Source organism: Mauremys reevesii, linkage group 3 (assembly GCF_016161935.1).
Source record: "Mauremys reevesii isolate NIE-2019 linkage group 3, ASM1616193v1, whole genome shotgun sequence".
NCBI lineage: Eukaryota > Metazoa > Chordata > Testudines > Geoemydidae > Mauremys > Mauremys reevesii.
Window position 1 is genome coordinate 60,638,354 of NC_052625.1, and position 25,765 is coordinate 60,664,118.

Consider the following 25,765-nt stretch of genomic DNA (forward strand, 5'->3'; position numbering starts at 1 on the left):
TGTTTCTTCCCCCTCCATGTCCCAGTGAGGTTCATGTACTGCACAGGATATGGAGATCCACCTGTAGGAACTAGAGCTGGGCAAAAAATTTCAATTAAAACTCTCTTTGGGTGAAAAAAATACAGATTTGGTGACACCGATACTTTTTGCCTCCCTCCAGACATAAGTGGCAAATTTGATTTACAGACCTGTCAAGTAGGTGTAAAGTTGTTTTTGGGATTAAGCCAGCAGCTTTGTCTCTGGGCTTGTTTGTTCATGCTACCTGTACTTCTGAAAGGCAAAACAATTGGCAATTATAGGCAATTGCTATGCAAAATGCAGCCAAGTGCAGCGTTGGTTCCTTGCCAGCAGCTGATCCGACTCTTTGCCAATCCTTCCATTTGCCTATGTATTTCTTGATTGCTTATTCAGGTCAGTACTGTATGCCAGAGGAGGGAGTTCAACTGACCCCTAAATCAGAGCTGCTCACTACCCAGGAGATAATCACCCTTGCCAGGCTCTTTGTGAAGGAAGGTGTGGACAAGATCCGATTGACTGGTGGAGAACCCCTCATCCGACCTGACGTGGTTGATATTGTGGGTAAGTTTCTGGTCTGGTTTTATCCTCCTTTAGCAGTGCCACAAATCATGCAGCACAAAGATGTCTCGGCCTAATCAAATTGAGCAGCATGGCATGCGGGCCGTATTCGGAGGGAATGTTCCCTACCATGATCTGAGAACCCTATTTGTGCCTGTCTGACAAATGGGAGCTGTATGCCTTCAGTGGCAGGTTGAGACACTGTCTCTGCTAGTTCTTCAGTGCATTTCCTCTTTCTGACCAGTGTTGTATCCGTCTTGCCTTGATTCAGCTCGAACCAGCTGCACTTTATCCAGGAGCTGATATTTTTTTTCTTTTTTCCCCAAAGACATTCTGACATCTTGTTAGTAACAGTGGGTGCATCACTTGAGAATGAGATATGTAGTTGAGTGCAATGGGCACACCGTTGTCAGACCCCCTGGGCTCAGCAAACTAAATCCCAGTGGGCTTGTGTAGATATTGACAATAACAGAGGGAATAGTATGGCTCCCCATGGGACTCTGCAGATAAGTGACTTTGGAGGTGGGCGGGGCCAGTTACCTATTGCCATTCAGTCTGCTGGAGAGGAATGAATGGAATCACTGTAGGCTTGGGCCACCTACTCGTGTTATATCATGTAGCTGGATTAGTAAGAGTGTCAACGGCAGCCAAAAGGTCAAGCAGTGTGAACACGGAAGTCTTGTCTCCATAGCCATAATGTCATTTAGTGCCAATGGAACTGTCTCTGTGCTGAGCCCTGATTGTGAGGCATCCAGGATGTTGGCCGATGTCATGTGTGGTTGTTTGAGCTTGGTGGTTAGTGCTCCTTCAGTTGTTTTGTCTAGAAAGGGGAGTCTCTAGACCGGATGGTTGTAGGGGAGATCTTCAGGGTCCAGGGATGGCTTCTTGAGGATAGGGCAAACTATTGCATTTTTCAAAGAGTTTTGTAGGTGTGCTTGTCTGAAGGAGACATTGATTATTTCCATGGAGTGGGCATAGTTGTTCTTCGCTGGCTTTTATCAGCCAGGCAGGGCATGGATCCATTTCATGGGTTGTGGCTCTAACATTTTGTGGGGCTTCTTAAGTTTGTTCTGTGTGATGGGGCCAAACTGTGTCAGGGTGGGTAATAGAGCCTGGTTTGAGTGGAGTTTCATTTGTCCCTGTGTGCTCCATACATTTTCAATTTATCTTATCAGCAAAATCTGATGACTGCTCTTCCCTGTGGTTGATGCTTGTGTCAGATATTTGGGCTATGCAGTCTGGATTGATTAGCTAGTTCATTATGCAAAATAGCTGTGCTGGCCTTGGTAGTGAAGGGGTAGAAGGCTCATTTTGCATCCATTACTGCTGTGGCGTAATCCTGTAAGAGTTGTCTGTGCTGCTGGAGGATGGATTCAGAATGTGGTTTGCACTCAAGCTTTCTGCCTGTGCACTTCGCCTGCTGTAGCTGGTCTGTGAACCTGAGTGATCATTTTGGTTCATGTCAGGGGCAGGTTGTGGCCATTGTGTTAATGGTACTGGATGTTCCGTGATTGTACTGTTGGACTAACTCATTGGAGCCTTGGGCATTGTATTTGTGTGGCTTGTTATCCTAGGGTGAAGTGAAAACCTAGAGAATTCAGGGGTCTACACATATGCATTTTTTTTCTTCTTTTAGGTTGTCCTGTAACTTACTGTGCATGTGTCTGGTACCTAAAGACACGGTCCCCAAAATAAAGGGCTTGTAATTGACAATGGAGGAAGTTTTCACTGAGGCAAGACAGGTGCACTGCTGTGTTTTCTGCAGACTTCCAAGGGACGTGCCAGAGGCACCGTTACTGCAGCAGTTTGAGAACAGAGTTGTGGATGGGGAAGTGACTAGTCCTACAGATGAAGGCAAATAGACTTTTCAGGTCTTCATTGTTCACAACTTGGATATACTCAGTTTTGTGACTTAGCACTTCTGGGCAGAGGCTGCTCAAGATAATCTGCCGCCCAAGGCAAAACTTTAGTATGTTGCCCCTGGTCCAGAGAGCCTGCACTGCGGGACTGGGGAGGTGGCAGCTGGGGCACTTTCCATCAGAGCTGGAGGATCCTTTTCTCCTGGGACTTGCAGTGTGGGGAGGCAGCAAGGGGTTGGGGGAACTCTGGTTTGGGAGGCGGGGGAGCAGGGGAGTGGGCAGTGGGTTAGGTGTATGGGAGGAGGCTTTGGAGTAATGGGTGTCTGGGAAAGGCAGGGGGATTATGTCGGTGGTGGGGAGGGGCTGAGTGCCTGCAGGAGGCAGGGGTACCCCAGTTCACTCTCAACCCTTTCTCCACTGTGCACCCCCTAGCTAGGAGCAGGTACCAGCTCCCCCCCCGCAGCCCCCCAACATTCACCTGCCTAGTCCAGTGAGATGGGAGGCTCCTCCGTGCTGCTGCTTCCCACCATCAGATTTGGCATTCATGTAGTGCACATGCGAACGGGCCTCTCCAAGCAGGGCCCAGCAGCTTGTCTGACCGAGTAGACTACATCAATGTAGTTTGCACCAGCAGGGTCTCTCCAGGGCAGTTAGAGCGCTCTGCAATTCACACCAGTTCTCCCAGAAATCTGCCACTGATTGACCTATAACTAGAGCGGCCTCTGCTTCTGGGGTGGAGTCTCTTTACTAGTAAAATGAGAGTGCTGATTGTGTGGGGAGTAAAAAAACAAGCAACAAGTCTGGTTTTGTTTCCAATAGCTTAATATGTCTGGCTAGGATGTTCTTTCTTGGCAATGCATCACTTAGCGGAGTTTCAGTTTTCAGCTGAGTCTTGTTTGCACTCCCTAGCCTTTGAGTGGAAGGCAGGATTCCGTGAAGGAAACATTTTGTTGAAGGGGAAGGTGAGAGGGGGAGTCTTTGTGATCAATTGGCATAAAAATATGGCTGAAGACAGGAAGAAGTTCAGTAGTTCTGCTTTGATGTAACTCTTAATAAAATTCTCTGAGTACTAGAGAATTCCTGTATTCAGTATTTTGCTGATTTTTCTGAAGAGGGAGCTGCAGGTACTTTGCTAAATGGATTAAGCAATTGGCTAGTTTTACTCTAGCTTAACAAGCTAAATGTGTGTGATAGAGGAAAAAATATGTATTTGGGCTATAAAATCTTTATTGCCATGAATCTGAGATGGCTGCGTTTAACTCGCAAGTGAGTTCTGCACGTTTTCTGAAACAAGTGGAAATAAAAATTTAATAGCAACCCTGGCATTATCACATATTTTGTTAATGCCTCATGTTTAGTCTACCTACTTCTTATTTTACTTGTTTGTCTTTGGCTTTTTTAATAGCCTTTTCCTCTTTGAAATACCTTGATATTTGTAGAAATAATGCAACTAATCTGGGCAGGTCTTAGTGACATTTACAAGGATGTTTGTATTAATAGTTTGAAATGTATTAGCACATCATAGTTTGACAAGTATATATGTTTGGGTGTTTTCATGACCACACGTGATATAAACTTTATCACTACAGCCATCTCTGGGATGCAAATACTGCCGGCGTTCTGCCTCAGCAATACGAAATTATGGGTACATAAACTTTCCCCACTGTACATTTATTTGGAAATGTTACTGTTTGCTGCTGCTTATAAATGATATGCACCTTAGTACCAGGCTGCATTTTCCTGTATGGAGCATTGTGTGCTGTGACACTGTTTGAAAACAGTTTAACTGTTCAGTGGTGCTGGAAAATAACTCATCTTTTTTAACTCGTTGGACACATAACGTGGGAAAGCCTTGCATTCAGTTAATCAATAAACTCCTAATCTGTAGTCTTGTTGTTAATTGCAATAAATAAGTAAATGTTTCACAAATTACTGGAGCACTATTCACTTAACTCCAGTATGATTAGAAATTGAAACCCAGTAATAATCTGAATGTAATAGAACACAACTGTGTAAAACCACCAGTGACCAGTGTTAGATAAATGTCTGTCTTTAAGGGAGTTTAAATTCCAATTATTGCCCTTTTAACTGAAGCATAAATCATATCCTGCAGACATAAATTTGGAATGAGTATCTTAAAGTGGTCTTTGCGAGATGGTCATTTATAATATATCTTTACCTGTTAGACATGGTTTACATTTCTGAATTTTGCTATTTTTAATAATCTGTGTTTAATCATTGATGTGTTCTTTGTTCATACTGGACAATGAAACCAGTTTGGTCCATTTCATTTCCTCTCGTTAGTTAATTCACTTTTTGGGTTTCATGTGTTAGTGCAGTGCTGTTTTGTTTCCATCATTGCAGGGAAATATTTACATTATTTCTTAACTGAACCTATGAAAACATTCCTAATTATTTTGGATTTTTAAACCCTTTTTGTGTCTCACTCTACTTTAAGGCACCTTGCAAGTCCTAGACATGACTCACCTCCCTGAGACACTTTCCTGAAGCAGCATGCAGTGCTTAGGGTGTTTTGGCAATATTGGTGCTCTGAATTTAACTTAGTTTTCACTGAATAAATGTTCTCTCTATATAAAGTGTAATATATCTGCTAATGATAAAACTCCTGAAGTCTGTAAGAGATAGAGGAATAATCAGTACCACGTTCTGCTAAGACGCTGGGTCTGCACTTTTTTTTTTTCTTTTTTTCCCCACTGCAATAATATGGCTTGAAGCCAGTGTGGGAAACTAGGTTCTTTAATTTCTTATTTATCTACAGACCTGCTGCAACTCCTCAGATTATTTAAAAACTCACATACACCATGAGTCAGCAACTACAGCTTACTGCAGGTTGTGTCGGGTCCTTTTTGCCTGCTCTGAGCACAAGTTCCTGATGTGACTAGTAAATGGGGTATAGATAAGGCTTTACCAATTTCACAGCTGTGAAAGTGTCATGGTCTGTGAAATAAGCCTTTCTCCATGAAATCTGATTTTCCCCTTGCTGCTAGGAGTGCCCCAGTCAAGGGTGTGTGTGTGTGTGTGTGTGTGTAAGGGAGGCTCCTAGCTGCAAGTCCCAGCCAGGCTGGGGAGGGACAGGACTTGTATCACATACAGTGTTTTTTTTACTGGCTGACTGTTGAGTGGTCTCTGGCCTAGTCTACATTGTGGGTGGGGGATCGATCTAAATTACGCAACTTCAGCTACATGAATAACGTTGCTGAAGTCAACGTACTTAGATCTACTCACCACGGTGTCTTCACTGCTGTGAGTCGACGGCTGACGCTCTCCCATCGACTCCGCCCGCGCCTCTCGCTCAGGTGGAGTACCGGAGTCAACGGGAGAGCGCTTGGCGGTTGATTTATTGCATTTAGACTAGATGCGATAAATGGACCCCCGCTGGATCGATCGCTGCCTGTCAATCCTGCAGGTTATGTAGACAAGCCCTCTGTCAATATGTCTACACTTAAAATGCTGTAGCACTTCAGTGTAGACCCTGCCTATGCCAAGGGGAGGGACTCTCCCACCAGTGTAGGTAGGTAGGTAATCAGCGTAGGTAATCCCCTCCCCAAGAGGCAGTAGCTCTCTTCCTAGCTCTGTCTCCACTGGGGTTAGGATGGCATAATTACTTCTCTCCAGGGTGTGGATTTTTCACACCACTGAGAGATGTAAAATCCTAGCATAGACCAGACCTGCAAAATTAGCTTGTGGGAGAAGGGAGTGGTGTCTCAGCTCTGTTCCCAGTGGACAGAGATCCATAACACTAAAACTTCCTTTAGTCAGTGTGACATCCCAGGGTCCCCTAGAGCAGGAGTTGGTGCAGTGTGGAGTATTGGGTGTTTATCAAAACCCAGAACAGGAGGGAACTTGCCTAAGAGGGCCTATGCTTGAAGCTCTGTTGGCTAATAGCAGGATCCCTGCAATGAGACTTGTCCAAAAAACAAACAAATTTTGAGTCATCAAACAATTATACTTCTGTTAAGCAATGATTTTTATGGGTCTCATTGAAAACAGAACCTTTGTCTCTTCTTCCCTTTATTTATATAAAACAAATTGAATAGCAACCCTGGCATTATCGCATTTTGTTAATGCCTCATGTTTAGTCTGCTCCTTGTTTTGCTTGTTTGTCTTTGGCTTTTTTAATAGCCGTTTCCTCTTTGAAATACCTTGATATTTCTAGAAATAATGCAATTAGTCTGGGCAGGTCTTAGTGACATTTACAAGGCTGTTTATATTACTACTTTGAACTGTATTAGTACATTTATATATATGCGAGTGTACACCCTCTCCTCTTCCCACTTCCCTTTGCTGACTGCAGCCACAATTAAATTCAGGGCCACCCAGAGGATTCAGGGGACTTGGGTCAAAGCGGGGGAGCTGCGGCGCTTGTACTCACCCAGCGGCAGTCCGGGTCTTCGGCGGCATTTCGGCAGCGGGGGGCCCTTCAGGCGCGCCGCGTCTTCGGCAGCACTGAAGGGCCCCCCGCTGCCGAAATGCCTCTGTCTGAAGACCCGGACCGCCACCGGGCCAGGGCTCGCGGGGCTCCCAAGGAGCTTGGGGCCTGGGGCAGATTGCCCCACTTGCCCCGCCTCTGGGCGGCCCTGATTAAATTTAGCAGGCATGCACGTTGGTCTGGTTGTTGCTGTCCTGGAGCTTGCTGGTATGCAAACATGCAAGGTACTCCAAAGGACTGTTCTGGATTCCAATTTGTTAGAAACACCTTTTAAAATACTGTTGAGGGGCGAGAAGGGAGGGATTTTTCTTTAAGCTGCTAAGAGGTTTGTGCAGCTTTTTTACTAATATTTTCCCCCGAGGATCTCCAAGCTGATGCTGAGAACTGTGTGGGGTTACGGTCGGAGTATTTGCGAAATAAAGAATTTCCTTATTTACACAGCCCCATAAGAGTGCCCTGGCACTTTACAGACAAATAAATGGATTATTCAGTGCATCTGAATGTTTTCCAAACAATTTAGTCCTGCAAAGCCAAATCAACTGTGTCTCAGTTGCATTATCTTTAATACTGGTGATCTTCCCATCCAGTGGCTGAAAACCAACTATGACCTTTGCTTTGAGATAGAAAGAACTTTGAGTGGTTCTTTGGGTTTTTTTATTATTAGATATTAGATGAGTTTTGCTAGGAAATAGCACCTTTTGACTTATCAATAGGAGGGTAGGGAGCCATTGAAAGAGAATATGCCATTTTCAGAGAGAATATTCTGACCATGAAGGGGCAACAAATGTAAAAGCGGTGGTCTTAATTTATTTACTGCTAAATGCTGCACTCCCCCCTCAGACTACTGAGTTAGGTAGTCTGATCTTCTTTCCCATTCCATTTGGCTTTATTTGTATGCATTTAGCTGCTGATTATTTTTTTTTTCTGAAGTGATTACAGCAGGCATAAAAGCAGCCTTAATCTCTCTCTAATCGCTACTGAGTTTATCGGTCAAACAGTGCAGCATGACACAAGATAGCTGCAAAGGTTTCACTGCTTAGCCTGCACAAATAAACAAGCAGGCAAGGATAGTGGCTGGTCGTGGTGAATAACTACGGACACTAAGGATTAGTTCTCCCATCTCTAATTTCTGATCTCTGGATTCTGTCCAGTCTGTTTACTACTCTTTGCAATAGCGTGCCCTCCATTAGAGTCTCCAGTGAATTGTCTAGTTGTGTATTCATTACATAAAGAAAGAGGCACTGATAAGAACCACATTCTGCCCTAATTGGCTAAATTCAGCTGGTGCTTTAATAGTTTAGTGCTGGAGTCTGTCCGGTTCAGGCTGTAGCATGAAAGTCTGATTGGACTCTGCTTAAACCTGTACTTACTAATCTTTCCAGCAGTGACATCTGTAGTGGCTCCTGTCATTTCTCTGTTGCTGGAAGCTTGGTGGTTGATCAATAGCTCCATGTCTAGCTGGCAGCCGGGTATCAAGCAGAGTGCCCCAAGGGTCGGTCCTGGACTAGTTTTGTTCACTATCTTCATTAATGATCTGGAGGATGGCGTGGACTGCAGATGACACTAAACTGAGAGGAGTGGTAGATACGCTGGAGGGTAGGGATAGGATACAGAGGGACCTAAACAAATTAAAGGATTGGGCCAAAAGAAATCTGATGAGGTTCAACAAGGACAAGTGCAGAGTCCTTGTCCTTCAACAAGGACAAGTGCAGGGTTGTGAGTTCAATCCTTGAGGAGGCCACTTCGGGATCTGGGGCAAAAATTGGTCCTGCTAGTGAAGGCAGGGGGCTGGACTTGATGACCTTTCAAGGTCCCTTCCAGTTCTAGGAGATTGGTATATCTCCAGTTATTATTACCTGCCCTGCACTTAAGATGGAAGAATCCCATACACTGCTACAGACGAGGGACCGAATGGCTAGGCAGCAGTTCTGCAGAAAAGGACCTAAGGCTTACAGTGGTCAAGAAGCTGGATATGAGTCAACAGTGTGCCCTTGTTGCCAAGAAGGCTAGCGGCATTTTGGGCTGTATAAGATGAGGCATTGCCAGCAGATTGAGGGGCGTGATCATTCCCCTCTATTCAACATTGGTGAGCCTCATCTGGAGTAGTGTGTCCAGTTTTGGGCCCCACACTACAAGAAGGATGTGGAAAAATTGGAAAGAGTCCAGTGGAGGGCAACAAAAAATGATTAGGGGGCTGGAGCACATGACTTATGAGGAGAGGCTGAGGGAACTGGGATTGTTTAGTCTGCAGAAGAGAAGAATGAGGGGGGGATTTGATAGCTGCTTTCAGCTACCTGAAAGGGGGTTCCAAAGAGGATGGATCTAGATTGTTCTCAGTGTCACCAGATGACAGAACAAGGAGTAGTGGTCTCAAGTTGCAGTGGGGGAGGTTTAGGTTGGATATTAGGAAAAACTATTTCACTAGGAGGGTGGTGAAGCACTGGAATGGGTTACCTAGGGATGTGGTGGAATCTCCATCCTTAGAGGTTTTTAAGGTCAGGCTTGACAAAGCCCTGGCTGGGATGATTTAGTTGGGGTTGGTCCTGCTTTGAGCAGGGGGTTGGACTAGATGACCTCCTGAGGTCCCTTCCAACCCTGATATTCTGTGATTCTAGGATGTGTGTTCTGAGGACAGCTGATGGGCAAGAAAAGCAGTTACATTGATGTACCTTCTTCTCCCAGGCTGGAAGCACAGCATGTTCCCCTACTGGCAAACGGACTGTGGTGCTAGCTAGTGCTTTTCCCACAGCTGCTGGCAACCATGGCCAGGGCCAACGGTGGCCACCGCTTCTCTAGTAGCTCACTCCTGGTGTATGGGGAAGGTTTGAGACATCCAGAAAGGAAAATGAAGAGAAAGTTGGTTCTTAAAGAACATTGCTGTTGTCCCTCTGCTTCCAGCTCTCACAGTACTGGGCATATGTCTTCTAAGCCACAACCCCAGCCCTAGATACCTTCACACGCCTCCCTTAGGGTATGTCTACAGCTCAAGCTGGAGGTATTTATTATTCCCAGCTTGATGAGACATACTCATACTAGGTCTCATCGAGCTAACACGCTCAAAATCAAACGTGGCCGCAGCCTCGCAAGGGGCAGGAGCCAGCTAGAGGCCCCGAGTGAATGCCCGTCAGAGACGCTAGGTATGTATGCAGGCCAGATAACCCCTCCCTCCACTTGCATTGCCACAGCTACATTCCATTGTTAGCACGCTAGCTCCATGAGGAACCGAAATAGAAGCTAGTGCTCACTCCTGGAGCTAACAGATGTATAAGGCAGGTAACATTTCATTTTTGCACCTTAAATAGGCAGATGTGTATCCAAATACAGACAAGACCTGTCGGCAGTAAACAATCTGAGGAACACTAAAGGTGTCGTTCCATTGGAGGTAGCAGTGGTGGGAGTGTTTGAGTACCTGGGGACCAGGTGGCCACCTGCTCTTTTACCACTATGCTTTTCGTAGAACTGCTCCAAGCAGGGTTAGATGCCATGGTGATAAAAATGCCTGTACCCTATCCACACTAATGCTCCCTCTATTGATAACACAATGGGTGGGAGACCTCCAGAAAGAGTCTAAGATAGACACAACCAAAGGGACTAAATCTATTGAATAAGATGCCACTTTTACACAGTCACTTTTTATTGCAGACCTGCACTTTAAGGAGACGAGAAAAGGATGTTTTTTGGAGAGGTATAAGCTGAACACTTTTACTAATCAAAACGACATATCTTAAATATAGTGGAAACCACACACAGTGAATTGGGTTGTAGTGAAACAGATGGCAATCCCAAGTGATTCCAGTGCGTCACCATTTTCAGGTTGCAATCCCAGTTAGGTAAATTCTCTGCTTAGCAAGGCTTTCTCTGTGCAGGGTAAGCAGATGACTTTGCTATACAATGGTTCTAGTGTTTCAAACAAACTCTATATACACTATAAGGCGTAAAAAACCCACTATAAAGAGAGGGAGTGAAAGGAAGTCTCAGGAGAGAAGAAGAAACTGGAGTACTACAGGGAATTCAATTTTTAATGTCATAGTAACTTTTCTGCCAAATTGCCAATAACAACCTTCTGCATTTAACTCATCTGTGCAGATGTTTCAGGCTGGTTTCGGTGTTATGTGAGCCCCATTGGTGGGACAGCATTGCCAAGTTTGGGAAAAGCCTCTTAACGTTGAGGAGCAGGTTGGATAATAAACCTCATCAAGTGAGGCAATGGGTAGTGTTCTACCCCTTCCTGGCTAGGAGCAGTTGGAATTAGCACCTCCGCTTCCTCACCCATGTGGCAGCCTTTTTACAGTAGACACTTGGAGCTACCCAATGGTCACCATGAAGCTCCTAGGACTGGTGCTAACGTTGGAACTGTGTAGCTCTAAATTGGAGATTAGCCATGTCTCAAGACCCTGCAAGTATTTCTACACATCCATTTTTGGGGAATGTTGCTGTTTCTGAGACTTGAATTTGGGATGTTAATCTAATCTTTCCTTTTGTGTTTTTTAATAGCTTTCCCCTTGTGGGTTTTGCATTAGCACTGTTTGATCACTCCACTTAGTAATGCTTGTATTAATAGTAAGGACGAACTTTGAAGATTTCAGCCTTTAAGCTGTACTGTCTGAGTGTCTCTTTGCCTTCTTAAATTCCCTGTACAGTTTTGGCGACTACAGCATGCTTTGCTAGCTATCTTAAGTTGCTTGTATAATGTTGCTTTGAGCTGTTAAAGTAGCTGCCACTTTCTCCCCTGAGATGTGGTTGTGTTTCAGTGGTGGGTGAACCAATTTTCAGCGAATGATATGCTATGGGTGTGTAAAGCCTTTAGGACAAAAGGTGCTATGTAAGTGCAAATAGTTCAGTATCTGGCTCCAGTCGGGGCCTCAAGAAAGCGGTGGTTAGCGACTGACCCATTAGCGTTGGAATTCAGCTTTCGAAACTGGACAGCTGGGAGAGAGGCCAGGTTAAATGAGTCCATGGGGCTTCCTTCAACATTAAAGCACACATTTGCTGTAATATAGAGCGCAGTTAATCTATATCCAGAGCATTTTGATGAAGTTCTTGGAATCGCTGTTGCTTGCCTCATTTTAGCTCCTTTAGTACCATTTGAGGCTGGCTTGTGCTGTAGTCTGTTTAATCTAGTAAGTGCCGCTCCAAAGACAATGAGGTACAGAAATGTGCTGGTTGTCAGCAGAGCCCATTTGGTAAGGGGTGAGCTCCCCTCTCTGACTATTTTATCTAGTGAATCGGTAAGTGGGTGAAGGGCCTTGGTGTATGGAGGGATTTGGGCTCTTGGCTGCATTTATGTGAAAATAACTTTCTCCTTTCCCTAGTGATCTAGAATGTTCTCTAGAGGTTCCTGTGCATCTTGTGGTTGAACTCTGGCCATTAAACGCTCTCCTTTTCCCTGCTGTTTCCTAGGTCAGCTGTTCAAGCTAGAAGGGCTACAAACCATTGCTGTCACAACCAATGGGATCAACTTAGCTAGGCTGCTGCCACGGCTGAAGGAGGCAGGGCTGGATGCCATTAACATCAGCTTGGATACTCTGGTTCCGGCCAAATTTGAATTCATCGTCCGGAGGAAAGGTACAGAAATTCAAATAACATCTCACTGGTTATAGGATGACATTGCCTATCTTTTTATGTCTCTGTTTGTTCAGCCAGTCTCTCTCAAACTTCTATTGGGAGAGAAGTGAAATTCCCTTCCTTAAGACCAGCCTAAAATATCTTCACTTGGCTTGAGCTTGATAGCTGGCCCTTTTCCCTTCTACTCAGCCTTCTTTCACATGTAAAACCCCTTTTCATGAGAATGGGTGAATAACAGCTTGAGGTAGGAGGTTTCATAACTACATTTGTCAATTCTCAGCTCTACACTGTTCTCCTGTTCAACATTTTCAGCCAGGAACAGAACCAATTGTCCACCATTAATAATCAAATGAAGGCATGAATGGCTGCCAGATTGTTCCCCTGCCACCCACAAAAACTGAAAATAATTCATTGAGATCAGAGGTGGTCAACTTACTCGTTGCCATAACCACATGTTACAACTGACAAGAGTTTTGTGACAGCCCCTGCTCCTCGCCTTTCTAACCATAAAGAAAAAGAAGATGGTCATGAGTCACTGAAACCCATTTGTGACTCCCAGCTTTAGAACCTATTATTCCCAAATACTGGATGATAATGAATACAGAATATATATTCACTGTATGCCAGATTGGTTCATGATTTGTCTGCGATTCACTAGCTCTGCTTCTTGTGCTGTCATTTGTTCTTCAGCTCTATAAATATTTGTTTTCCTTGGAGTACAAGCCCTTCCACACACTTCCTACAGTGAATCCTGTTTAAGGACCCATCAAATGGGCAACCTTGTGTCTTCAGCAACCAATTTAAAATGTCCCCATATGGTTTACTATACTGCTTCTATTGACTCCTTAAGATAAGTCCTGGTGGCCTGTGAAATGAGTTAATGGTTCAGTCCAGTTCCTAGTGAACAAATACCCTGCATTGAAATGTAGCTTCAGAACTGGCACTATTTGGAACTTTGTTGGCATTTCCAGCAGAGAAGTCAAGGATTAAATAGACCACAAAGACTGAAACTTGCTGTCAGCAGTAGAAGTGGTCTCCCCTGGTCATACTTGAGGCAGGCTTAAATGTGTAGTGAGACATTATGGACACAAGAGAAAACTATCCCATTGTGGAGGAAAGATAGGGAGTAGGGTAAGAGACCACCCTGACTTAACCAGGAGATCTTCAATGACCTGAAACTTTTTTTAAAAAGTCATACAAAAGCAGAAACTAGGTCAAATTACAAAAGATCAATATTTTTAAACGAAACAAAAACACAAGCATGTAGGGACACAAATAGAAAGGCCCAGCCACAAGATGAGATTAAACTAGCTAGGGACATAAAGGGTAACAAGAAAACATTTTTCAAAAACATTAGAAGCAAGAGGAAGACCAAGAACAGAGTTAGGTCCATTACCCAACAAGGAGGGAAAGGCAACAGAAAATGCAGCAATGGCCGAAGTGTTAAATGCCTTTTTTGTTCGTTTTCACCAAAAATGTTAGCAAAGGGAACATCTGTGTGAGTGTGGTAGGATCTGAGGCTAAAATAGGGAAATAAGTTAAGAATTTCTTAGACAAATTAGATGTCTTCAAGTCAGCAGAGTCTGACAAAATACATCCTAACGTACTTGGGGAACTGGCTGAAGAGATCTGAGCCATTATTAGCCGCTATCTTTGAGAACTTGTGGAGGATGGGAGTGATCCCAGAGGGACTGGAAAAGGACAAATGGAGTACCTATCTGTAAAAAGAGGAATAAGGACAACCCAGGGAATATAGACCAGTCAGCTTAACTTCGGTATCTGGAAAGATAATGGAGCAAATAATCAAACAATCAATTTGTAAACACCTAAAAGATAATAAGGTGATAAGTAACTGTCAACACGGATTTGTCAAGAACAAATCATGTCAGACCAACCTAATAATCTTCTTTGACGGTCTAACAAACCTTGTGGATGTGGGGGACGGGAGTAGATGTGATATATCTCACTTTAGTACACTTGAAATCCTATAGCGGCGCAGCAGAAAAGGTTCTGGAAGTTATAGTGGATCACAAACTAAATATAAGTCACAAATGTAACTCTGTTACAAAAAAAGCAAAACTTCTTCTGGGATGTATTAGCAGGAGTGTTGTAAGCAAGCCACGAGAAGTAATTCTTCCACTCAGCACTGATAAGGCCTCAGCTGGAGTATTGTGTCCAGTTCTGGGCACCACACTTTAGGAAAGATGTGGACAAATTGGAGAAAGTCAGAGGAGAGCAACAAAAATTATTAAAGGTCTAGAAAACATGATCCATGAGGAAGGATTGAAAAAATTGGGTTTTAGTCTGCAGGTGAGAAGACTGAGAGGGACCTTGATAACAGTTTTCAAGTACATAAAAGATTGTAAAAAGGAAAGTGATAAATTGTTCTCTTTATCTGGGGACAGGAGAAGCAGCAATGGGCTTAAATTGCAGCAAGGAAGATTTAGGTTACACATTGGGAAAAACTTCCTAACTATAACGGTTGCTAAGCACTGGGACAAATTACATAAGGAGGTTGTGGAATCTCCATCATTGGCGGTTTTTAAAAACAGGTTAGACGAACACCTCTCGGGGATGGTCTAGAAACTCTAGATCATACTTACAGAGCCTGAGGTCACTGATGAGGGGGTATAAGTCCTATCACTTTTTTTCTAGCTAGTGAATCCAAATGTAAATTTCAGAGACCTAGGACAACAACAAATACAAAATGTGATGGTGGTGATATGTTAAACGTTCCTTTTGCATTAACCTTAATGCTCAACATGAAGTTCAACCCAAATGTTCAGGTTTGGTAGATTCTCTCCCCCTGCCCCCCGAAATTCATCTTCACACTCATATTTTTGAATGCAACCCACCCCACCCCACCCTTCAGTGTGTGTGCACCTATGTGGACTGCTAGCTTAGAGACAATGTCTCCCCTTAGCCACTAGATGGTGCTGCAGTACCAGTAAAGTCAAGAACAAGCTATTTAAAACTCTGCAGGCAGGGGCGCTCTAGGGCACAGCAAAACCAAGCTGCTGCCCTAGCGCGGCCATCTAGCGGGCGGCTGGTGGTGGGTGGTGGACCGCAGCCATGCCTGCAGGAGGTCCACCGAGCCGCGGACGGACGGCACGCGCTGCAGGCACATGACGAGGGCGGCGTCCGGCGCTCCGCCTGGCTGGCTGGACCCTCCGCGGCGCAGCGCGCAGCCGCTCGCCGAGCCGCCCGCCGCCGCGCCGCAGCCGGGCCCGCGCGCTCCGTCGCCTCTGTTCCCGCGCTTCCCGAGCTCCCAGCGCCCGTGCTCCGCGCAGCTCCGCGGCCCCGGGCTCCCTGGGGCGGCGCGCTCAACCCCGCCGGGGGAAGGGGGGGGACGAGGAGAGGGGGAGGGCGCGCAGCACACGTGCTGTCTGCAGGGCTACAGAAAGGTAACTGTAACCTACTGAGCACTCGGCCATGGAGCCGAGGTTTCACTGTGTTCCCCAACCAGAATAAACCTAGAGCGTGGCATGATCGGTGTCTGACAGGTGAGGAAAGGTGGTCTCTCGCTTTCCCTGGATACTTGTTTGGTTAATCTGGCTCCTGATGAGGAAATTCACTGTGTTTGGATACAGATCTCAGTCATTAGCAATGTGCTGCTTATAAACTACATCTCACTAAAACTTGTTGAGGGAAAGGCGTAATTATCTATGTTCTGGGGAAAAAAATCTTTTAACCACAGAAAGGGAATCTGGAGAGTGCTGCTGAGCCCAAAGGTGCAGGGGAAATCCTCAGGGTTTTTAATAAAATGTATTAAAAAGGAAGGTAAGAGTAAAGTTACTAGTTTTCTAAGACTTTGGGTGAAGGAGAAATAGAGTGAAACCAATAACTCCAAAAGTGGGTGACTTTTAGTTTCATCCATTTAAAAAAAAAAAGTACTTTTTGCATGATTTTAGACCAAGTTTTATAGTGAATGGAAGGAGTTCACCATAGGGATGAGTCAGTTATAATGTGAAAGCACAGTGAGGCAGACACTTTAGGGCTTATTTTGGAGGAGGTATCCAGAGAAAGGGTTCTGGTTCTATAGGTTCAGGGTTTTTTTCCAAGGCTTAGTAATCCTATTGCCTGGGAACTTTTACAGTGGTGATGCTGGAGTCTGAGGAATAAACTCCTACATTAGGGAGGGAGGGAGGATGGTGCAGTGGTTGGGATGTTGATCTGTGACTCAGGAAACCTGGTCTGCCATAGATTTCCTGTGTGACCTTGGGAAAGTCACTTAGGCCCAGATCCTCAAAGGTATTTAGACACCAAACTCCCATTTCTTTTGAGGATCTGGGCCTTAGTCTGTCTGGGCCTTCCATTCCCTTTCGGAAACATGGAGATAATAGTACAGCCCTACCTCACAGATATGGAGGATAAATGCACTAAAGATTGTGAGATGCTCTGCTACTTCAGCAACAGGGGCCACAGAAGTAACTTAGATGCATGAAAATGAGGAACATGGTGTCTCGGCTCCTTCCTGCTCTCCACGCCCTATGGAATGAGCCAGTGGAGAATACCTGCACTTCGATGCTGACGGTTGAAATGAGTTGAAAAAGCGAGGCAGGTTGTCAGATCGCCCCTGGAGGTGGTGCAATGACAGCCTCCCACAATCACACCCTCCCTTGAACTTGTGCCTTCAAACTACTTCTCCTGCAGTGTTGAAATCTGGGAGGTGGAATCCCAGCTGAGACCAATCCAAAGGGGTTGTGAGCATACGTATTTGCCTGGATATGACCCTGCCTCGGAGGGTCTGAGGGACTGAGTGTGTGGGGCTGGGAGTAAGAGGCAGAATTGAGAAGGACAGTTGTTTATACATCACACGTTGTAACCCTGCTCAGATCACCCCTACCCGGCTGAGCCCGGGCGTGCCTGGTGTCTTTGATCTGCTGCTTGGGGCTGTGTTTTGATGACTGGCCTCTGGGGGGTTCAGTTAAGGATCCCCTTTTGTCATTGCCAAAGTCACACTATCCGCTCTCCGTTCAGTCCTTCAGAGAGGTTGCTGGGCTTCCCAGTCCCTGGTCGTGACTCTGGGACATGTTTACAGGAGCGCGTTATGATCTTCCCTGCCATGTTTAGTCTGCAGCTCGCTTAATGAGAGTGAAACCCACCGTTGATGTCATGGGCTTCCTAGGTGCCAGCAAAGCAAACACTCGTGTGAGGAGGAGAAAGCAAACGGGTTCTGAATTCAAGCAGCTGATGTTTGCATCAGTTCTTTAGTTTATTAGCCCTGTGCTCTTCACCCCTACACCCACTTTCATCCTTCTGTTTTGCAGGACTGGCATTAAAGGAGCCGCAGTTGTGGGTCAGAAAAGATCAGTGGGACTGGCATCCTCTGCTTCCCTCCTGTGCACCCCTGTTTGGTGTGCCCACTCTGAACTAGCCAGGGAGCAGATGGGTTAAAGCTCCCTGATCTTGTTCATGGCGTTCTTTGTGTATTGAGTACTAGAGAAAGGGACTGGATGGGCAGCCTTGGAGACAGAAAGGCACTTGCTTAGCATCCACAGGGTGCAGGGCGCTTCCCAACCCAACAGACCAGGACCCTATTGTGCTGGACATTGTACAAACCCAGAACAAAAATAAGGCCTTGCCCCAAAGAGCTTACAATACTTAATGTGTATGAACTCCTCTTCTGTGGGACCACTGCCTGGACTGCCAATGGGCACGTGGAGGGACACTTGGTGCTTATTTTGATGTTTTTTTATGTCAACATGTGTCCCCTAGGAACTAGACTGACAACGATTCACGTTGTGGCCACCTGTTCACAGCAGGCAACAACTTTGTGCTGCTTGTTCTCTTCCTAACTTTAACAAAGAAACTGGATTATCACTTGGGGTGGGGTTGTAGGGAGAATGGGAAGGGAGTTCAGATTTCTCCAAGGCCCTTGGACGCATGAATTGTCTAGCTGCTTGGCAATTATTGAGTGGACTCACTGTCCGCAGGTGGGAGATGGGGTGGAGTTGCAATATGAGAGAATGAAGCTAAGCACTTCACTTGATGAGGTCACTGCAGTTTCTGATTCTGTCTCATCCTTTCTGGAAGGTCAAAGGCCAAGCTGAACTGGTTTTGTAAAAGCTCTCTTTCAATGTGTCCATTAAACTGACGGGTCAAATGATTCATAAAATGAGGATGCCATGAAAAGTCACCTTTCACCTTAAAACCAAAGTCAAAGCCATTAGCTTTTCCAGGAACCGATTAAAAATCTGTGGTCAGGGGCAAGTTGGGAATTTTGGCATTTTTGTCCATTTCTTGATTCATTTAGCAGCTTGTTGCAGAGTGGTCAACTTACAGAAAGTGAGGTGCTGCAGTCTTAGCAGAGGCAAAAATGCAACAGACACCTCTCCTGATGGCCTCTTTTAACAATTATTTAGTGGGGGGGGGGTTCCCCCTTAAATCTGGGAGCACTTTTTATAGATGCTCTCCCACATTGGTGAAACTGGGGGTAGTGATGGGCAAAGCTGAAGCACAGAGAAGTTAAGGGCCAGATTTTTGAAGGTATTGGGTGCCAAAAAAGCAAGGGTGCCACAAGCCATTAAGCAACTCTGCATTTTTTGGGCACCCAAATATCTTCAAAAATCTGGTCTCAAGTGATTTGCCCAAGGTCACACTGAGTCTGCAGCAGAGTTCAAGACAGAACAAAAGTCTCTTGACTTCAGTGCCATCTACTGGACCAGGCTGTTTTGTCTCTGTTTTTGTCTGATACTTACTGACTTGCTCATATACATTTTTGTGAAGACTTAATTCTTGTTCCATTTTAGGCTTTCATAAGGTAATGGAAGGAATCAACAAAGCCGTTGAACTGGGGTACAATCCTGTTAAGGTAAGATCATTTGGTGTGTAGTGCCCTCGAACCCTGTGTTTTACTCTGACTTGATACTTTGCCTTTTTGGGGTTTGTTTTTTTCCTTCAGAGGTTGGCAATTTTTGTAAATATGAAAGACATTTCCCAGTAGCATTGCAGGGCTTTCCCAGGACATGAGGGTGATCCCACCGCTTCACCTTGTGTAGCTGACTCAGCCATTTTTCATTCAGAGCCTCAGGGTATTGAGATCTTACATGGGAACACCAGGCTCCCAGCACAATGGGTTCAGGCTCCTTCTCTCCCTCCAGGTGAACTGTGTAGTGATGAGAGGCCTCAATGAGGATGAGCTGTTGGACTTTGTGGCGCTCACGAAGAACCAGCCACTCGACGTGCGGTTCATTGAATACATGCCCTTCGACGGTGAGTACTCCTGGTCTGTAACTGCCTGTGCAGTTTTGCCGTTTCTCGGGGGGAGTGAATCTGGCTGACAAGTCTTTGCTACTTGGGTTTCTTTTCTGAAACCTGATTGCGTTGACTGTCTCCTGCAGGGTGCCTGAACCCCTATTTTAAACCTCAGAGAAGCTTTGTGTAAAGTAGCCACTGTAGTTTTCACTGCTGTGTCCAAGGACGTAGGGCAGGTGGATGGCAGGTCAGCGTGTAATGGGTGGGAAGTTGGGTGCCCTGCAATGGCCAGGGGCTGGCTTGTTGTATATTGGAGATGCCTTTCCTGCGAGGGAAATCTCATGGAAATGGAATGGTGTCACCATTATAAGCCATGCTCCGCCTGTGAAACTTCCTTAGTTCCCTCCTCACATCTGTTTTCTATCACGGTACCTGTCCATGGAGTGGGCTGTTCTGCTTATAGTGAGTTGAGACATGGGGTGCGTCTATACAGCAAAGAAAAACCTGTGGCTGGCCAGTGTCTGCCAGTTTGGGCTGCAGGGCTGTTTCACTGCTGTGTAGGCTTCTGGGCTCGGGCTGGAGCCCAGGCTCTAGGACGCTACTGGGTGGGAGGGTTCCAGAGCTCAGGCTCCAGACCGAGCCCAGAAGTCTACACAGCAGCGAAACAGTCCTGCAGCCTGATCCCCACGAACCCAAATTGGCTGGCACGGGCCAGCCATGGGTTTTTGTTTGCTGTGTAGACATACCCATGGTGCCCTTCAGAAACCCCGGATTCTAGCCTCTTTGCTTCCTGTGCTCCAGAAAGAAAGTGTCCTCACTGCTCACGGTATCAAAATTGCTCTTTGTTGGGGTGCACTTTTCCTGCTAACTCTTTCCAGAAAGGCCCTCCATCTCCCCCTTCCATTCCCACTTTTGGAAAACTGGGGCCATCTCCCCAAGTTATTCCATGTTGGAATAATTTATCTTCAGCTTCTGCATTAAACTGTGCCGGAACAAGGGCAGAAGCCACAAATCCGCACCAGAGCTAGCGGACGCAGAGCCCCTGGCTAGGACCCATGTTGCCACTTCATCAACACAGACAGTTGTTCTGATTGTCTACAGACCCTTGCCCTTCCTGACAAGTCCAGGTTGGTTCACCGTCCATTGCATCCTCTTACCCAAGGAGTCAAGGATTGCTAGAACAATCAGTTGTTGTAAGGGTCAATACGGGTCCTCACAGTTTGGGTGTTGAAAGGGGCAATTGAAATCCAGGTACAAGGACTTTCTGTTCTTTCCTATTTTAAAAACTCCTGGTGGCTAAATTTGTGCTGATTTAAAACCTAGGCAACAAGTGGAACTTCAAGAAGATGGTGAGCTATAAGGAGATGCTGGATACAGTCAGGCAGAGATGGCCTGACTTGGAGAAGCTGCCCTGCGAGGCCTCCAGCACAGCCAAGGTGGGTGCAGGCTAAGTACACTATGAAGGGAGACCCAATGCTTCAGCAAAGTGCACAACAACTTGTATTTGGAATGGCTGGAGCAAAGAGGATTAGCATGTGGCATAATGCTCCATAGCCACATATGTAATGATCCCAAGGTCCTCGATCAAACTGCATGCACACAGCCTCGGTGAGCAACAGTCATTAACTTTACCCATGGAAATACCAGGCACCTACCAATTACCGGTACTTGTCTGTCAGGTGCGAGTGTCAGTGGGGTAGACACATTGGGGCTTATTTTGGGGGGTATCCAGAGAGAGGGTCCTGGTTGTGTTGCTCATAAGACTTTCCAAGGTATGAGGAATACTAAACCTGTATTCTCTAGCCATATCTTTATTCCTATTTTAGTCTTGATTTAAACCTGGGATCTAGAGGTGACAGGTCTTAATCTCCCCTGATTCGGTATATACACCTCTACCTCGATATAACGCTGTCCTGGGGAGCCAAAAATTTTACTGTTATAGGTGAAACCACGTTATATTGAACTTGCTTTGATCCGCCGAAGCGGGCAGCCCCCCCCTCCCCCTGGAGCACTGCTTTACCACGTTATATCCGAGTTCGTGTTATATCAGGTCGCGTTATATCGGGGTAGAGGTGTAATTAAAAATAAAAGAAAACCAAAACAGGCAGCCCTTAGACTCATTAAAAGTTGAGGAGCAGTCATTGATGCAATGTTTTTGTTTGTTTAAATCATTTTAATATAAAATAAGTTTAGGCCTTAACACAGGTTGTTGTCATCTCAAATTTAATTTTAACCAGGTTTATTTTTTTCAAAAGAAAAATGTACCTAATTTAAATTACAAATCCATTTAAAACATGTAAATATCATTGACTTGTATCTACCCTGATCTATTCTTCTGTCCCGGGGCTGCTTCAGGCTTACAAGGTACCAGATTTTCAGGGGCAGATCAGCTTTATTACGTCCATGTCAGAGCACTTCTGTGGATCCTGCAATCGGCTGAGGATAACCGCAGATGGGAACCTGAAGGTAGGCAATGAAACAAGACGCCCTTCACCGACTTAGAGCTGAAATAGGGGGTTGAATTACTTCTCTTAAATGGAACGGTGTTGGAGACGGAAGAGGCAGTAGTGGAGAGGAGAAGGGAAGGAAAATGAGGGTGAGATTTAAAGAGGGATGAAATGGAAGTGGGTGGTCAGCCATGGGAGCGTTCAGATGCTGACTGTACTCTGTAAACTGCAATGTAAGGAGAGGAATTGATCCATTGTGTAGCACTCAGATTTAAAAGAATGTCAGTGTGAAATCTTGTCAGTTTAAAAAAAAAAAAAATAGCTTCAGGTCTGCCTGCCTGAGTCCCCCTGCTAACCTCTGTGGTTTTATATGTGCAGATTTTCCTTTCTCTGTTTTTAAAAAAATGTTCTCTATGTTGACACACCAGAGACCCTGACTGTACAGAGGTCACAGTGACCCTGAGTGTACACCAACTGATTTCAAATGCAGAAAGTGAACAGGAGGAATAAAATTCCTTATTTTTACTTTCAAACAATCTTGTGTCACGTGGGACAATACCAAATTTAAAATAGAAATAAATATATTTCTGTCCAAGCGAAGTGACCATAACAGGGTTAAACCCACCCATTTTTCCATGTTTTTCCATATACCTTTCAAATACTCCTATGTTGAGATCCATTTGTCCATGTTCAGGACCTTTGCTGACCAAAGAGTAGGTGTCCTCTAAGTTAGCTGAAGGTGGCACAGTTGTACTAAAGCAACTTGCCCAGGAACAAAGTAATCCCGTGACAGGAATGGCAACTTGGTATTGGCATCAAATCAGTTTGTGTGCAGTCTCAGCAATTGCAATACACTTTAAAATCTAGAAGCAGTAACTGTGGAACTTTTTAAAAAGCCTCCTGCTTGAATACTTCCTTCCTGGATTACCCCTGGGAACCAGATGGGGCATCTCTCAGCCCAGCCATGGTGCAAGAAGACATACAACAGCAGGAGAGATGAAGGAAGGGAAAAAAAATCTCATGACATCTCTGCCTGCCTGCTGTTTCCAGATGGTCCAGTTCTATATGCTCCTAAAGTAAATGGCTAGCTGGTGGCTTTAGGAGTACTAGAATTAGAACTGTAGACATTGTTCTCCCATAGACCAGGTTGTTTTTTTGCTGCCTGATGTTCAGGTAAACTGCTGTAGTAGTGGATCCTATTGGCTTCACAGCAAAACATTGTTTGGCTCCCAGACGTTGGACCTGTTCTGAACTGAATTTTGTGCATTGCGGCCCAGCAGGCCGCTGAATCTCGTTATCCAGTGGTCAGTCATCCAGACCCAGTACTGCAGTGAATTTCTAGGGTTATAGTCCATCCCATGAAATTCTGTTCCGTGCCACAGTTAAACACTAGAAATCAACATTAGAAATGTTCATCCTTGAGAATGAGCTTAGAGATCTGGGTACTGTAGCGTTTGCCTCGTACGTGTTCATTCAGAGGCCCTGTGCTCTCCCCTCCCCTCCCCATTTAGGTTTTGTAAGGGTATAGAATCGCACAGCTTCCCTACTCTGCTGACTTAGAGACCCTCACGGCTTCAAGGAGCGATGCAGAGAAGACAGCAGGGTCATACCCTACAGAGACCCAGATGCATGGCTGGGAAGTGACTGTGCCTTTCTATTATTTGAACGCTTTGCTCAGTTTTCGCCCAGGATGCTGACGTTGGTTGTAATGGGAATAGTGTTTCCCGGCTAGCTTTATTCACTGTCTCCCCTCCCCTTGGTTTATTGCAGGTGTGCCTTTTTGGGAACTCAGAAGTGTCCTTGAGGGATCACCTACGGTCTGGTGCCTCGGAGGACGAATTGGTTCAAATTATAGGCTCAGCAGTGGGCAGAAAAAAGAAACAGCATGCCGGTATGTTTCCTGCGTACAAGTAATAATGAGGGGTTAGGACAAATGATGCCCTTTTCTAAAATAGGATGCATGATTCGCAAGACCTGGTAGCAGGGAGGGAAAAGCTATTTTGTGGAATTACAGTGACTCAGGAGAGGAAACTCTGAGGTTCCTACTTAATTAGGAGCTTTATCTGCCACTGGTCTTAGTGAGGCAACTAGTGACAGGTCATTCTCAATGTTCCATGGTTACTCTGAAATGTGGGTACTTTTCTGAAGCTTTCTTACCCACTTCCTGAGCTGGGACCCAGGCTGTCTAGCCACCATGTGGATTTCTGGGGTTGTAAATAGAACTCTGAGCATGGCTGTACATGAGTGCCCTCCTCCTCGGTGCCCCCTTGTGGCCTTGAGGCAATCCTGCAAGTGTCCCCTCACCTCAGTTTCTCTCTTGAGTGATCCAAACTCCTCCACTTCAGTCTCTACTTAAACAACACCTCTGCTTGGGGCCAGTAGATTACGACATAGTTCATAACAATAGTCCCAAAACACAATCCATATCACCCCAGTGCACACAGTCCTTGTTCGCACTATACCTCACGGTCTTCTGTCACAGCTAGGCTCCTTATCAGTCCCTCTGGTAGGAGAGCCACCCCAACACTTCCTTCTGGGGTGCACCCCTGCTCTTCCTAGCAGGCAGTCCCATGGCCCCTCCGTGCAGCCTTGCCAGGGCAGCATCCCTCACTCCCTCTGGCCCTCTTACTGTTCCTCTGGGTCCAGCGACTAAAGCCATCTGCTGTTCTCCTCTCCTTTGGTCCTCTCTGGCCCTTGGCTCTGGCTCTGAGCCCGCAAGCACTCCCTCTGCTGCTCCTCCTGCCTTCAGCCCTCTGACTTGGGGAGGTCAGCCAGCAACCCCTCTTGCTGTTCTCCTGCCTTCGGCCTTAATTCAGGAGAGCCACTTTCTGTCTCTGGCAGCTTTTATCTCCGGCCCTTCTCCTGTCTGGTTATTACCATCCCTAGTGGCGACGCTGTAATTTTCAGTCAACCTACCTTCTTGTTGTTATGGATGCAAACCTTTTCCCTTGCCTGCCTTTCCACTTTGCAGCATTCTGAGAGATCCACATTTTCTCATTAGAGTTAAACGAAGACCACAAGTACCGGAGCTAGGCTGCTGATCCATCTAGTCCAAGCTCTTGTTTCTGACTGTGACCAGTACTGATTCTTCAGAGCAAGCTGAGAGAAATTGCTAAGACACAGCTGGTTCTGCAGTACTGCCTGGGGATGGGGAATGGTTCCATAACCCCTGTTGTGATGCATTTACACCCTGATGCTGGAGACTGGATTCTTCTTCTCTCAGCTGGCATACTTGCAAATGATTTTATTCACAAATCTTGTCCAGCTGCCTTTAAAAATTCAGCTGCCGAATGGAACTCTGACTGCCTGCGCAGTGAATTCTAGACACTGACTCCATGCTGCGAGGAAGTATTTCCCTTTTTGTTCTAAATACACTTGCCATTAATTTTGAGTGGCTCTTTAGTTCTCTTAGAAATCCCTAACCGTTGTCATTATCCTTCTCTGGACCTGGTAAATCTATTTGCAGGTGAGGTGACCAAAGCTGAGTGCTCCCTCTCAAACGAGGGGGCAAATCCAGGTTTTTTCAATGTCTGTCATTCCAATCCCCAGACACTCTGATGCACAGAAGCAGCAGGGTAGGAAAAGCACTGAGCAAACATCTTCATGTCCTGGGAGGAATCTGACACGTTCAGCACTCCTCAGCATATGAGCGTAGACTAATTTTCACTGTG

The 25,765-nt window shown here is 45.7% G+C and overlaps 1 protein-coding gene across 6 annotated transcripts in view; it reads left to right on the forward strand.

Moving 5' to 3' along the window:
* MOCS1 (molybdenum cofactor synthesis 1) overlaps window positions 1–25,765 on the forward strand; it is a 49,911-nt gene that overhangs the window by 12,890 nt on the left and 11,256 nt on the right. For all 6 annotated transcript variants that reach the window (XM_039530472.1, XM_039530477.1, XM_039530476.1 and 3 more), the window contains 7 exons: window positions 412–579; window positions 12,286–12,450; window positions 19,203–19,264; window positions 19,554–19,665; window positions 20,971–21,083; window positions 22,003–22,113; window positions 23,865–23,985. In XM_039530472.1, the coding sequence (XP_039386406.1) occupies window positions 412–579; window positions 12,286–12,450; window positions 19,203–19,264; window positions 19,554–19,665; window positions 20,971–21,083; window positions 22,003–22,113; window positions 23,865–23,985 (852 nt within the window). The remainder of the gene's footprint in view (window positions 1–411; window positions 580–12,285; window positions 12,451–19,202; window positions 19,265–19,553; window positions 19,666–20,970; window positions 21,084–22,002; window positions 22,114–23,864; window positions 23,986–25,765) is intronic.